The sequence below is a fragment of the Stegastes partitus genome, unplaced genomic scaffold (assembly GCF_000690725.1).
Source record: "Stegastes partitus isolate 25-593 unplaced genomic scaffold, Stegastes_partitus-1.0.2 Scaffold1111, whole genome shotgun sequence".
NCBI lineage: Eukaryota > Metazoa > Chordata > Actinopteri > Pomacentridae > Stegastes > Stegastes partitus.
This window is the reverse complement of record NW_007578842.1, coordinates 43,617-58,833: the sequence shown is the minus strand read 5'-3', so window position 1 is coordinate 58,833 and position 15,217 is coordinate 43,617. Positions and strand designations below refer to the sequence as shown.

The 15,217-nt window shown below is 41.4% G+C and overlaps 1 protein-coding gene across 1 annotated transcript; it reads right to left on the bottom strand.

The window, feature by feature from the left end:
* Positions 1 to 4,710: 4,710 nt before the first annotated feature.
* ak4 (adenylate kinase 4) lies at positions 4,711 to 15,217 on the bottom strand. Its single transcript, XM_008296215.1, has 5 exons — positions 14,658 to 15,217; positions 13,625 to 13,744; positions 9,169 to 9,341; positions 8,158 to 8,276; positions 4,711 to 6,875 (listed from the first exon to the last, which is right to left on the bottom strand). Exons 1-5 carry the CDS (start codon positions 14,797 to 14,799, stop codon positions 6,749 to 6,751), a joined length of 681 nt encoding a protein of 226 aa, XP_008294437.1. The 5' UTR covers positions 14,800 to 15,217; the 3' UTR covers positions 4,711 to 6,748.

The following is a 15,217-nucleotide window of genomic DNA, read 5'->3' as shown; positions in this document are numbered from 1 at the left end:
GGTTTAGATATCACAAAAAACACTATTTTAAGTGTATATACTCAATAAAAAGTGAGATTAAAAAAACGAATAATTCCTAAAAAATGATTTAGAGAAAGGTAATTTTTAAAAAAACTCTCACAGTGCATAAATGTTTAACATGTACTTGTTCAAGGTTCTCAGAATGAAACAGTTGGCTTTTGGCTTTTCTTAGTTTGATAGTGAATTCATCTTAAGTGTTTTTTTGGTCAAATCAAGTAAGAAAATGGGTCTCGGGTAAGATGTAATGGGCATTTTTAACACATTTTAATTGAATATTTGGAAAAAATAATCATCTGATTGACTGATACTGAAATAATTGAGAGTGTCAGTGCCAAAGTGGGCCAAACCACATTTACTAGGTTTATAGAAAAATAGGGGCCAAATTTTGTATTGCTTTAAAAAAATAAAAAATAAAATAAAATCACGGTTGTTGGAGGAGTCATTATGTGCATCCAAATATGTTTCAATGCTGTCCAGAAATAGAAACAGCTACTTTGTGATGACTTATTTAAGTTTAAATTTTGCGTTTTGCCGAGTACCAAAGTGGACTATACCACATTTTCTACTTTCTGAGAAAAAAAAAAATGATTCAAGGTTTGTCTTGCTAAACAACATTGAAGAGTTTACATGAAACTACAGATACCTTTGAGGACCATGGGGTAGAAATAGATGCTTGAAGTTTTTACTTTACCTTACCTACGAGGCTTAAGGTCACACTGTCCGCCATCTTGAATCGTGCGACTACCTGCGACTACGATATGATGGTTACCAGTTCCTGTGGCTTGGCCCAGTTTGCCACGAAATTTTCATGCCAAAACCATTATGAGCCAAACTTCAAAGTCGTATTGTGACATTACTAGTGGGCTGTTGGTTGGACCACTTCACCAAGAACTAGTAGACCATAAACATCCATCCATCATCTATACACCACTTAATCCTCACTAGGGTCGCGGGGAGGTTGGAGTCTATCCCAGCTGACTCAGGGTGAAGGCAGGGGACACCCTGGACAGGTCACCAGTCTATCACAGGGCTACACTTAGAGACAGACAACCAAGCACACTCACATTCACACCTACGGACAATTTAGAATCACCAATTAACCTCAACATGTTTCTGGACCTTGTGGGAGGAAGTAGGAGAACCCGTAGAGAACCCACACTGCACGGGGAGAACATGCAAACTCCACACAGAAAGATCCCAGATGCCCCCACCAGGACATGAACTGGCGACCTTCTAGCTGCGAGGCAACAGTGCTAACCACCGATCCACCTTGCAGCCCAGACCATAAACACTTATCAAAAAAACATGAAACTCAACTTTAGAGTTTTTATGGTTTGGCTCGTTTTGGCACTGAACCCCTCGATTGTTGGGTGCAGCATTATAAGCAAGAGCTTTGAAAAACACAACGGTTGTATTCATAGTATAGCATTATTTGCATGAACCCTATTAAGGACTTTCATGTTGCCATACGTAGAAGGTCTTTCAGGGTCCATTGGACCCCAAGAAAGAATATGTGCAAAATATTTATTGGTTTTCATTATAGACTTTTATACTATGTTGAATAAATGTTCTGATAAGTTGACATATTTTTGGTTCCAAATGCATGACAAATGTCCCTCTTTTTACATTTAAAACAAATCTTCAAAAATAAAAAAAAACAATACCTGTCACCTAAACCAAATGGCCTGGGGTCCAAAAGACCCCCAAAGTCCTGAATAGGGTTAAAACTCCTCTGTCTGTTATTCCAAAAACATTTTTAGATACTGTATTATGGATCTCAGTTTAACCTTCATGGACGTGGGGCAGCTGTTGTATAAATATGGGTGACTGACTCACAACAATAAGTAAATGCCAGAAATAATGCTAACGAAGCACTTGGCTCAGCGACCTGTAGTGATATTGAGGGCAGGTTTTTTCTAAGACACCTTTATGTACAAAACAAACCGAGCACCTGTTCAAACCTGCCTCTCATGCTCTTATATTGACTTTGGCATCGATGATGAATATTAAATGACATTGGAGGAGTCCTCATTGTGACTTTCCAGGATCTTGTTTACATTACTCTTTTTTTTAAGAATTCATTTAAAGCTTTTATATCTACTCCGGAGTGCCATTTTAACTGTTTGATGGCATCGTTGTGACATAATACTGACTTCTTGTCCTGAAAGAAGCTGCTTTGCTATTTTTACGGGGGTTTTTTTTACCATCTTCCTCAGCATAGATTGAGGATTAATGATTATCCTCGTAACAGTTAAAGCAGAATCCAGGAATCTGCTGCATCAGCCGCTGGATTTGCTTGACAGCAGACTTGTTGGTGGCCGAGTCCTTGAGACTTCTGTAAGAAATCCTGTAATCCAGGGTTTTTTTTGTCCTATGTAGTGACTTCATGAAGCCACCCATGCTGCATAGAAAATATCTATCTTGTTGAAACACTGCTGAACAAGAAACACATTCCCTACCTGTTTAGTTACAGATCTCTGGCATTAAAGGCTTAAACCCTGCGCATTTGCAGTTTTTAGAGATTACAAATGCTTTCTTCCATATGGTGTGCATAAAATTGCTTGTGCATGTGTTGTTGATGCACTAAACTCTGCCACCAAACCATCCTGCTGCAAAAGGTGAGTCAGTGGCTCATGATCAGAACATGAAGCCACACCAAGCCGTGTTAAGCTGCTCACGTGATGTGCGTGACGCTTGGTGATGTGACGCTGCGTTATTGGACAGGAAAAGAGGAGCTGTCCTCTTAACATAGAGCCAGCTCCAGGTGATTCTGGTAATACTGTCGATGGAAATAGAAGAAGCATATCATTCACATAATAATAATAATAATAAAATCAGGGCTGTGTCTTTGCTTTATTATGTAAAAATACTTGAGAAATTTGGCTTTTAAACGTGATTGCGCGTAAAAGTGCCATGCGCCTTTAACTGGTATCCTGACATGCGATTCCCGACATCATCAGCTGACAGAAAAATCCATCTGAAATCACAGTGGCAGCTCTCACACTGTGCATTTAATCAAGTAGATGCCATTAATCATGCAGACACAGCGATGGCAGAATAAATCACATCATGACACATGTACAAAAAAAAAAAAATCGACACCACTGACAAAAATAACCCAAATGATGTCATTCATGATGCTCCTGTGCGCATCCAGACAAACATAGGCCCACAGCACAGAGACAAGTTTGGCATTTTAGCTCCATTTGTCTCATAATTGAGAGAGGAAGAGAGAGAAAAAACAACAGATTTCTCCCTGGAACAAGTGCATGTTGATGGAACCCTTCCGTCCACCGAGCGGAGACGCACCGTGAGGGGGGAAGTGGTCACAACAATTTCCAGAGGTAGCTTCATATTATGTAACATCCACACACGGATCATGATGCTCTCCCTCTCTCTCTCTCCATCCTCGCACGGGGAGGCTGAGCCAGTCAAAAACACGAATCACATCAAAATGACAAAACCCAGGAGATGACTTTTACCTTTCAGAGCGCTTTCGAGCATTCTCCCGGGAGCGCCGCGTTGTGCCGTGCTGGAGATGCGCTTTGAACCCCGACTCCGCGCACACACACCGACCTTTGATTTGTCATTCGCTGCCAGTCAAAGGTCAAAAGCGTTAAACGTCCTAACGAGACGCGCCGTCCCTGTCAGGGGGTTTCCTTACGTGGCTCGGAGTTCACCTGTCGGGGGAAAAAAAATAAAAAATCACAGATGGCTGCACCGGGCAACAGCATCATCGTATAATCACATTTTGGCGTATGATCAACAAACACGGTCCTGCGATGGCGATTGGTAGATCTGTAGAAGGTGTGGATGTGCGTAAACGAGGAGAGCGCAGCGGCGAGGATGTGTACGGATCTGCTCAGTGGAAACTGCGTCTGTCGGCGCGTCCTGGAACACGAAAACCAGGAGTGGAGTTCAGAAACGGGAATGTGCTGAAGAAAACCTCTTTGGAGAACTGCAGTAATTTAGAAAAAAAAATCCACCCTAGTGGTTGCTCCAGTATTAAATGTATTCATTTTTTAAAACTGTGGACTCTAAACAACTAGATGGGGTCCCCAAAAAAAAACATTTGCCAGTCACCCCTTGTGCTGCATTTCAGGTTTTGGACACACTGTCATTGATAATATTGCCTTTTTGTGATGGTTCTCGCATGCAAAAGCTGCCCTGCACCTCCTGTCAAAGGTAAACACAGAAGATGAGATTGTAATGCGTGAAAGTGGAGCAGGAGTTTCACCCAAGCTCTAACGCACATGGGCTTTATTTACTGATCCGACAGGATTAGACAAGAAGGGAGGAGATGCAGATCCACGCCTGCCTGCCTGTGTGTGTCTGTTTTCCACTGCATGTTTTAAATATCCACCACTGCTTTTGTGCATAAGTTTGCACACCCTCCTGCTGCTTCCTGTTTTTCTCACATGATTTGAAAGATCAAGGAGCAACGAAAGGGAGGGGCAAAGCATTTCCATTATTTTGTCTGTTTGCAAGACAGAAAGGCAACTTTGGTGTTTGCTGGTTTCTTGGAAAGAAATATTGAAGCTTCCTACGTGCAGAGATCATGTCTATAACCACCTTAGTGTGAATTAGTGAAATGCTGTCTGGCCCTAAACTAATAAACTGTCTGAGAAGTAGGTGCAAAATGTTGCAAAACAAGTATTAGATGAAAAACACAGACAATGGAAGCAGGCATGGGAAAATATTTGTTTTTATTGTTCTTGGAATGTAATATGTGTAGCCAGCATGGTATGAACAGGGCAGGGGAGAAAAAAAAATCACTGGTGTTACATAACAGCAGTGTATTGTGGTTATGTACAGTTTAACGCTTTCGCATCGCACCCATTCACCCGACGACAACAACACACCGAGCATCCAGCGATAGAGTCGACGCAGCAGAAACCACAGAGTAAATCAGCTGCTCTCCACAGACTCTCCAGACGTGTTTATCAAATCAACATCAATAGACGTCACACTTCTGCTGCTGAGATTCGGTTTCTTCTTCCTCGGTCTCCCATCTTGGTTGAGTCAACTCAAAATACCTCACAATCTAATGTACAGCATGCAACACACGATAACCTTTGACCCCCAGATAAGGAAAATACACAAAATCACTGAAAACCTAATGGAAAATGTTTTCCATATGTGTTGCCCATGGCCAATCCCTGAATTCACACTATTTTATAATCAATTAAGGTGATACAAAACTGACGAGAAAGTTGTAAATCTGGAATGTCAGTGTTGCCAGAACTAAAAAAAACATCCTGTTTGGTCTTGGTTGTTCTATTGCACATGTTGGTCGCTAGTGTGCTTGAGGCAATGACAAGCTTTATCACTTCTCAGAATAAAAAATAAAAAGCTGCAAAGCAAAGGTGGACATTTTACAAGTAGTTCATCCGATAACTGATTTCTATATTCAAACAATCTGGAAGGAAAAAACAAAAAACACCTTTACATCCTGGTCAGAGTCATAAACGTGACCTCTTATTTGCTAAAGTTATCATACAACAGTATTCTATAGCTGAACAAACGCTGCACACAAAATGACAATTTAACGAAAATATAATGTTTTGATGACATAAATCTCAAGGCAGTCTTATATTTAAAGGAATCTAACAACATCGAAGGCGTCGGTCTTCATCCCAGCCCCGGTGTGACGCGGAGCGACGGCGAGGCCTGCTTGTACCGCGCCCAAAAACTCTTACAAAACTCGGCAGCATTCCAGCATTAAAGTAAAGAATAGCAGTTTATACAGTGCAAATGGTCTGTCTGTGTATGTGATGGATATATTGTAGAAACGCTGCGCTGATAAAGTTGAAGAGCTGAAAACCACTTTATGAAATCGTGACTTGCAGGTGACCCAGCAAGCAAGTGGTTTCAGGTTTCTAGTTTGAGGAGGAAAAAAAAAAAAAAGTACCCAAAGGATGATCTGTCGAAGCTCGTTTAAGATGTGATACCATGCTGAACGGGTTGGGTTATGGTTGTGGCGAGACTGAAATTTGTGCGTTTTCAAAACAGTGAAAGCTACAGTTGTGAAGTTATGGCAAAAATGGCAAAAACCCACACAGTATATTTATAGAGGCAGTAAAATGTGATAGTGTTTGTTATTGTTAGAAGAAAAAAAACTATATATATCAGATTTTTTAAGAAGCGTTACCCATGTTTGCTCTGACTAGCATGTTACTTTCTTTACAGTAAACATGTATTCAATGCTCTGAGTGACCAAACCTCGCAATGTCTGGCTTCCATTGATCCATCAGCTCTGTAGTTTTGTTACTATAAAGAGAATCCCTGATTCATTATTCAATCTACACAATGAACAGGTCGAAAACAGAAAAAATAAACTGAAAATCAAAAAGTCAAATGTGAAAATAAGTGCTTCTGATTTACAAAAAAAAAAAAATGATGCGTGTTGATATTGCCTTGCAGGATGTGAGCATTTTTTTTGCGATCATGTTGAATTCGTCACAATCTTCAGTATAAAGCTCCTGAAATATTTGCATGCAACCATTCATTTGGAAAACCAACTAGTGATTGGATCACACACGTGCTGAACAGTGTCCTAGTCCATTTTTCGAAACCTCGCCGTTAACGAGGAAGCTCCAAGCTGACATGAGGCCAGCATGAAAAGATGTCATCCTGCCTCCTCCTTCCTCCCTCCTCCTTCCTCTTCCTCCTCCTTCCTCCTCCTGTCTCCGTGGCTGCCTCTCTCTCTCTCTCTCTCAGAGCAGTGTCAGGGTGTCTGGCTTTGGCAAGCATCTGATGGCTGTGTGTGCATCTTGGTGTTGAGGAGAGAGTTGATGTAAGGCCAAATCCGGTCCGTCTCTGTACCAGAGAATGAGTGCAGGATTCCTTGAGACCTGAGTGAGAAGGAAACAAGAAGGGTGAACAAATAAGAATTAAAACAGGCTTTGGATGCAGTTTTTATAGTCTCTAGATGTTAAAAAGAGTCCAACAAGTTAGCATTCCTCCTCTAGAGCATTGTTGATCTCACAAAAGAGAGTTTAAAATTTAAATAAATGATGGATGGATGGAGTAGAATCGACTTTTCTAGTCTGTGCACAAAGCCCCACAAAGCTCCTGACATGTCCACAGTATAACTCAGGTGTGTCACGTAGGCAGGAGCTAATGCAACCTCAAAGCTGAAGCAGAGGTCAGGAGCAGGCGACTAAAATGAGGTGACCCTTGCATTTTTCTAACATTTTTCTACAGATTCTTTTAATTTTCAGGCTTGCGGACTTTGGACTCTCATGCCACTACTTAATATTTGAGAAAATCACACTTGACCCACATTCTTCTGGGGCTACAAAAGCAGTTGCCCTTTAAATAGGTTAGTTATAAATAGGTATGTTAAATCATTTGCAACCAATGTAATTATCTCAGAGAACCATACGTGACATCTAAGAAAAGCTTCAAAATTTCTAGAAGTGAAAAAACTGAAGCAATCTCTTTTGACATCTGTTTTCTTGTTTGACACTGGACTTTGATTGTCTGTGTGCAACACTGAACAAGAATGCACTGCTTTTCAGTGTCAACATCTCATTTACCTGTAATAATAACATTACAACAATACTTCAAAGTTATATTAAAACCAGTTGATTTTTATTCTGGTAGATTATCTTTCAGGGCTGCAAGGTGGCTCGGTGGTTAGCACTGTTGCCTCGCAGCAAGAAGGTCGCCGGTTCATGTCCCGGTGAGGCCACCGGGATCTTTCTGTGTGGAGTTTGCATGTTCTCCCCGTGCAGCGTGGGTTCTCTCCGGGTTCTCCGGCTTCCTCCCACACAGTCCAAAAACATGTTGAGGTTAATTGATGATTCTAAATTGCCCGTAGGTGTGAATGTGAGTGTGCTTGGTTGTCTGTCTCTAAGTGTAGCCCTGTGATAGACTGGTGACCTGTCCAGGGTGTCCTCTGCCTTCACCCTGAGTCAGCTGGGATAGACTCCAGCCCCCCGCGACCCGAGTGAGTATTAAGCGGTGTATAGATAATGGATGGATGAATTGTCTTTCCCAATTCAGCTTGATTCTGATTTTTATATGTTGCTGCTTGCAGAAAATGCACCAAAGCATTTGTGGTTCTTTAGAGAACATGGTTGTTGTCATGTAAAAACCAGTGTGCATCATAAAAGTGAAGCATTTACTGACTTGTACAAGTCTATGACCGGCTTCGCCACGTCTTTGTAGTGTCTCAGTCTGGCCATCAGAGCTTCGGGCTTGTCGTCGTCGTGCTGAATCAGCGGCTCACCGGTGACATCGTCTTTGCCCTGAGGGGGGGGCAAGGCAAGGTCACAACAATGCAACAAAAAGGTAAACTCAAGACACTGGTAACTTACAGCTAAAGGATTACGTCACAGCTCAGTAAAATAAATAATAAAACAACTAAATTGCCTGCACACTGCATTTAGAGGATCAACATTAATATCCATGCATTGATCTTAAGGCGCTCGCATATTAATTATATATGAAGTGCAACCAGCTTGAATGTTATAGTCAACATAATGCACCGTTATCACCATATCCTCTTTTCTAGTGCTACCAAACTTATTTTCACAATATGACTTTTAGTGCAATAATTTATGCTTGAAATAATTTGTATTGTTTAAATGTGCTTTCCACATGAGTTTTAGACATTATTAACATCTATCCTATGAATAATCATTTGCGTTTCATGTTTTTTTTTTCCATAATCAAAGTTAAATTAAATAGTTGAAACATGCTACAAGTTCTTTTTCTCCCTTGTTGAAAAACTCAAAATTAATTCTGTGCATTTATTTTTCACTTTAAACTGAAACTATCTGGAACACTGTGCACTGGTAGCTTCATGTTTCCACCTAACACTACTGTAAGTTGCATATTGGACATGTTTTCTTTTGTAAATGTCAGAGTTTATCATGTTTATCTTATATGTTCGGCATTTGTGGTGTAATCTGTTTTAACATCTGTGAATCTGGTAACTAGGAGTTTAGAAAAGTGAACCAACGGGCAGCAAGAGTGTTGCTGTCCCGCACAAGGGCGGAGTAGTGAGTAAACACACAATCCCTCATCTGCTTTCACTCTTTCATTTCGACAACCCCGCTGAAGCAACACATTCATTTTCCTCTTTGCTGCATATAGTGTCGTAATCTAACTATACTGTCACGTCCAGATTTCTGACACCTTCACTCGGGGCGGGTTGAAGCCCATGTTGTAGACTCTACCGCTGGCTGGGTGGATCCAGCGGTCGCTCAGTCTCTCCCTCAGGGTCTCGTAGGGGATGTTGAGGCTGATGACCAAGTCGAGCTGACACAAATTGTTGAGGGCCCGAGCCTGCGACAGTGTGCGAGGAAAACCTGGGAGGGAAGAGAGGGAGGGACGTGTGAGGCATCGGCAACCAGGAAAAGACAGACAGTCATATACACTGGTATGTTACTTTAACTCTCAGCTACAGTCGTCCTCAAATGTTTTCATACCCTTCCATTAAAGAAAAGGCAAAATCCACAATAGTCACTCAAATAACTAGAAAATGAAAAAAAGTAATAATAAATAAGTGGGCCAAAATTGATTTGAGAGTTACAGAAAACACTTGATTGCAGTGATTGGCTCAAAGGGTTGTTCAATAAAATATTAGTTTACGGGTCCCATCATCAGTTTATATTTCTGTTGAACCACAATTCAAAAGCAATGTCATGATTTTCATAAAATTTTTATTTATTATTACTTTTGTCATTTTCAGCGTATTTCAGTGACAGCTGTATTTTTCCTTCTTTAATGGGAGGGTATGAATACGTTTGAGGACGACTGTACGTTTAAAACTGAATTCATACGTGCCAAGATTATGTATAAATCAGCACCATGAGGAAGACTTACAAAGCAGGAATAATCCACCGTTTCACACTCTTACACTCTGAAATTTCCTGTTTAAAAGTTTGCCAATATCAGTGGCTGACAGAGGGTGAACTTGGACTGACACCGTTTCCAGTTTTCCAGTGAAATGATTTATGACATAATAACTGGATTATGCACTTGTGAATGAACTTACTGTGAAAACAAAGCTGTCAGTTACACAGCCTGAATAAACCACCAGTAGCAACAAGAAGACAGGCCCTTACAGTCACACTAGCAGCTCTGTGAAGCTACACTTATGGTTGAGGCAGAGACTTCTCCCTGTTAAAAAGGTCCTGAGTGGTGAGAATCCATTTTTATTGTGTTTTGTGGCTGGTATAAACTTGGAGGTGTAAAATAAAAGCTGTTAAGATATGAAGACATTTACTTCTGCCAGTCCTCGCCCCTAGTTTTACAAGCGAGTAAGCAGGTACTAGGAAACTCACCAATCCAGCTACGACACAGACAGTGTTCTTCCTAACGGGGGGCAGGAACAGAAGCAGCTCATTGGTTTTCAGAGCAAAACAACCCCATTTAGAAACACCACGAGTTATACAGTCATGGTGAAATGAAGCATCTTTGCAGTATTTGGAGCTGAGAAAAAACTGTGCGGCACACTGTGGGGACATGTGAGGCCCACTATGGTACCTTTAGAGTGGAGTTTTCTTCCCCACTGTCACTAAGTGTAGCTCAGCTTGTGTTTCTCCAGGTCTCTGGGTTAATATCTTACCTTGTAAAGTGGCCTGAGATGACTTGTACAGTGATTGGACACTTTATAAATTACTTATGTGAATAATGGAAACACAAACATACCGATGTTTGACAGGTTTACCGTAGTCGCCTTTTTTAGTTGAATTACTTTGCATGCCAACATGTTTTCATACAGCTGAGAAAATTTGTTTTAAAGCTAAAAAACTAAATAGAATAGAACTTTATTGATCAGTTTGGTAGAAACCTCAGGGAAATTGTTGCTTTTTTAAAAAATATATATAATATAATAATATGGGACAGATAGAAAATTTGACCTGAAGATGGCGCTAGATGTTAGGCTCAGTAACGTTATTTCAGTTTGTTTTGAGGAGTTGTATGAATATTTTATGTCTGAAGATTCTCAGTCATCCAGATCAAGGTTAGGAGGACTTAGGACTCTTTCAGTCCTAAGATCTCTCCCCCGTAGGAAGAGGAAACCAAATTCAGCCACAAAAGACCTTAAGGAACCCCACTGTGGCAGGGGGGAGCACGAACAACTCGCACAACGAGGGGGAGGAGCCACAAACCCCCAATTGAAACTGAAACTCAAGTGTTAATGGGTCCATAAGGATATAAGTATCTGGAACTCCCAACTAGTCAGTCAGAACTGATGAAGCGTCTTGAATAAGAAGTGAAACGTCTTTAAGAAACTCAAGCAAGTCCAGTTGCTACGATTAACCTATGAGAATATGAATATTTTACCATATTTCAAGGCTTGAAAAGTGAACACTTTGACCTGCTGATGATCACCAAGGTATGTGCAATCCGTTGCATACACATGGCAATCCATCTATGACTATTAGTTGAAGTATTTCAATATTTAAAAAAACCAAAACATCTCAACTTCTTGGTGCAGGAAGAGGGACAGGTCGGGAGACCAGTCTGGACCAACAGAGAAACCGACTGACCGACTTAGTTGCTGTAGTATTTCGTCTAAGCTTCTATTCCAGACTTGTACAGTAAATTTATGGTTTTCATTGCAGGGACACATTAGGTGTTTTAGAGTGGCCTGAACCTTTAAATGTGTTCAGATCACAAGACCATCCTGTGCAGAACTTCTTTCAGGTTCACATTCAGTGGAGAACTGCCTGGCCCTACAACATAAAATACTGTGCAGGTCTCAGTGGTGATTGGTTTAAATCGTACAGGATGACAAATGCCATTTTTCTGCCTTCTTGATGTCCTCATAGAGCAGCAGTGTTCACCTCTTGAACACCACCATATCCAACATAAGAGCCACCATACAGGCTTCTATTTTCTACATGCTCATAGAACCGGACTAACCGCTATTTGTTGTTGTTTTGACACGCTCCAAGTAAACGTCACAGTCTAGGCTGATGGCTCCTAGACCGCAATGGAAACAGAATGGCTGACAGGGCCGACCATAGTCCTCCACCTCTCTCCACTTGGAGGTCAGAGGTCAAGGTGACCGACAGGATACTGCCACTGGAGTCAGTGAGTGTTCAGTGTCTTTCTCAAGTACACATGGGATGCGTTAGCTCACATAGCGAGCTCACTCTTCATGTAGGTTCCTTATATTTCTCAAAAACACTTTTTTTTTTTAAACTTTCATTTCGACATGCGTGCATTTGGGCTCGTCTTCAGTTCATTGGTTCCTTTTGCGTTAGAGTGGAAACTGGCTTGTTCCTTTGTCTGGTCGATAAAGCATTGTGAAATTTCTCTAACCAACAAAGTATCATGCTGCCCACAAATGAGTGACAGGATGCCACCAATCAAAGGTTGCGCCAGAAAGAGAGAGAGACTTCTGGAGGAGATATCTTCTTATCATGTGGGAAGGTGAAAGAAACAAGTATAGCATGTACATTTGAAAACTCTAAATTGTGAATTCTACCAACCTCCTGCCGTCGCTAATAACTCTGCCTATCGGAGTCATGAGATAAACATGATTGAGAGGATTCAGGGAGGCACGTGTGTGTGTGTGTGTGTGTGTGTGCAGAACCTCTGTTTGCCTTCCCTCTTCTCTTGCTCAATTATTTGTTTACTGGTCGTGTTTCAAGGTTTAAATGTGTTTAATGCTCACTCGCTGGTCTCATCAATGTTTGGCATCTCTCTGGACGATGGTAGCTAATTTTTAACCTCAAAAAAAAAACAAAAACGATCTGCCGATTGATCACTCGGAAACAGTGAAACTCCTGCTTCTGCTACTTGAGGTATTTGAATTTCAGATCAGAGCATAGCAACAAGAGAGAATGGTTTTGGCTTTAGTTTCATGCCAGTGTTACATTAATATGTACATTGTTAATTTTTGTGAATGGATTACATAAGAATTCCATGAATATGCAAATCATTATGTAATCCATTCACAAAAAATATCAACATGCTGACATGTAGTATGTGATAGAACTGCTGGTAGTGTTACACCACAGTGATCTGATCCATCATAAGACAAACATTTTAACATTTCCTTGCTTAAGTCTGGCATAAAGACTGATGTTTGGCACTGAGTATGATGAAATCATAAACTGCAAAAGAGATCAAATGAGTACAGGGAACTTGCTTGACCCTGCTGACGCAAAAATCTAAACTTGCTTTTGTGGGACTCTTTCCTTTGAATCTGAAGCGAACCACCTGTGACTACTGTAAGTTGAGTAACAGTCAGGAGCTGCTGGCAGTGGGCTCAACGCCTCAGAGCACTAATTACTCACAGATGTAGGATAACGGAGAGTTCACTTTACCACGGCCTCACACTGAAGTAAAGGGGGCATATGGTACTTTATGGTCATGTTTCTCAAAACGCAGAGAAAAAAAAGAAAACAAGCTTGCCTGATGGCCCGGCCTTTGGGGGTGGCACCTGTGGCGGCCAATCAGATATAAGGGATGGCTGGCAGCTCCTACCACTGCCATGACACTGCATTATTAAGAACACATTCCCTCACTAGACATGATCAAGACAGATGCAAAGCTGTTTTATTTTTCCAAATGCATTAGTAGAATTAAGTTTTAAAGCGTAGACACTGTAACGGAAACACTGTTGTCTTACCGTCCAGCAGCCAGCTGTGGCCGCTCAGCTGCTCCAGTCTGGGCAGCATCAGCCTGGTCATCACATGGTCAGGCACCAGCATGCCTCTTTCGACGTAGCTCTTCACCAGCAGCCCTGCCTCTGATACACAAAACACAGGTGAAGATAGACTATGCTTGCCTGCTGTTGCTCCCGGATTTCAAGTTCAAAGCAGAAAAACAAAGGCAAGGCATGTACTGTTGGATCCAAAGTATTTGACCTAAATTGCCATCCCTGCAAACATAAGTAGCTGTTCCCATCTTACTCTTTTTAAATTACACTGGAAACGCTGGGGCCGACTGTGGATAATTACAGAAATGCTGGTGCCAGGGCACAGTTCCTCACACAAACAGGCCTCTTGAATTCACTGATTTTATAAAGTACAGAAAACCTTGGAAAATGGTTTAGTCTATCCAGCAAGTCATAACCTTATTCAAACATTTCAGTTGGCCAAGCACTCAGGCTTCTTCACTCCAGCTCTCTGCACTGAACTCAACTTTATTGTCAGTATACATGGGCTTGGCACATGCTGGGATTTAAATTGATTCCAGTTGCTTTGCTATAATGAGGAAGTTAAGAGAGAAGCAACCAGCGGTTTAAGAGATTTGAGGAAATGATAATGGTGAAAACTTAAACGTGGAATAAAACCTTATTCGACAGTTGTGGAAGTAAACTCCACCAGACACAAATCTAATAAAAACTGCAGTCTTTGGAATTCTTGGCATTGTGGAGTTTTGGGGGCTGAAGGGGTTTTTTTTTTATCAAATGAGCTTAAAGGAAGCACAAACATGTTCACACGCTTCATCCTGAAACTTCCCTCCGTTATATTTACATTTTGTTGACAATCAGAGAGCTCTTAAGAGTGGGGAAACATGAGGACCGTGAAACATAAAAACACGCAGCGCAGAAAATGACGCGCTTCACCAACTTTTTTTTTTTTTCTGCAGGCATGTTCTTCCTGTTGACACCACAATATTGACGTTTGGGCTTCAGCACATGTACACATGTATCCTACCTGTGTTTGCCGCTATGCTCTCTCGCAGATAGTGGCCACTGGACAGATATTGCAGGCCAAAGCTTTGCGCAATCCTCTTGGATATCGTGCCTTTCCCTGATCCTGGTGGACCCATGATAGCAGCTCGGAAGAACTTTGCCATCTCTTCCTCAAAAACAGGCTGCTGCTGTTAAGGGGAGAAAAAAAATAAAAATAAAAAAAATAAAACAACTCTGGGAAATGTCACTTTCTCCTGATTGTGCGCAAGAGATCGATTTAGCTCTTAATCAAACTCCTAATGAGCTGCACGCGTGTGCGATCTAAGAGGTCTGAAGACTGGGCGGCTTTAAAAGTAGTCACTGTCAAATTTGAGCGTATCACTGGAGTCTGCGGGTCTTTACGCAGAGCCTACTCTCTGCGCACATTGGGGCTAACCTAACCTGCTCTTTGACTCGGATTAAGTCAAAACGCTTTTTTCCCCCCCACTCTCTCTCTCTCTCTCTCTCTCCCTCCCAGCTCTCTTACGGATACATTGCGTCTTTAAGAACAAGAGTTTTCTCTGCGAATGAATGAGGGAGTCT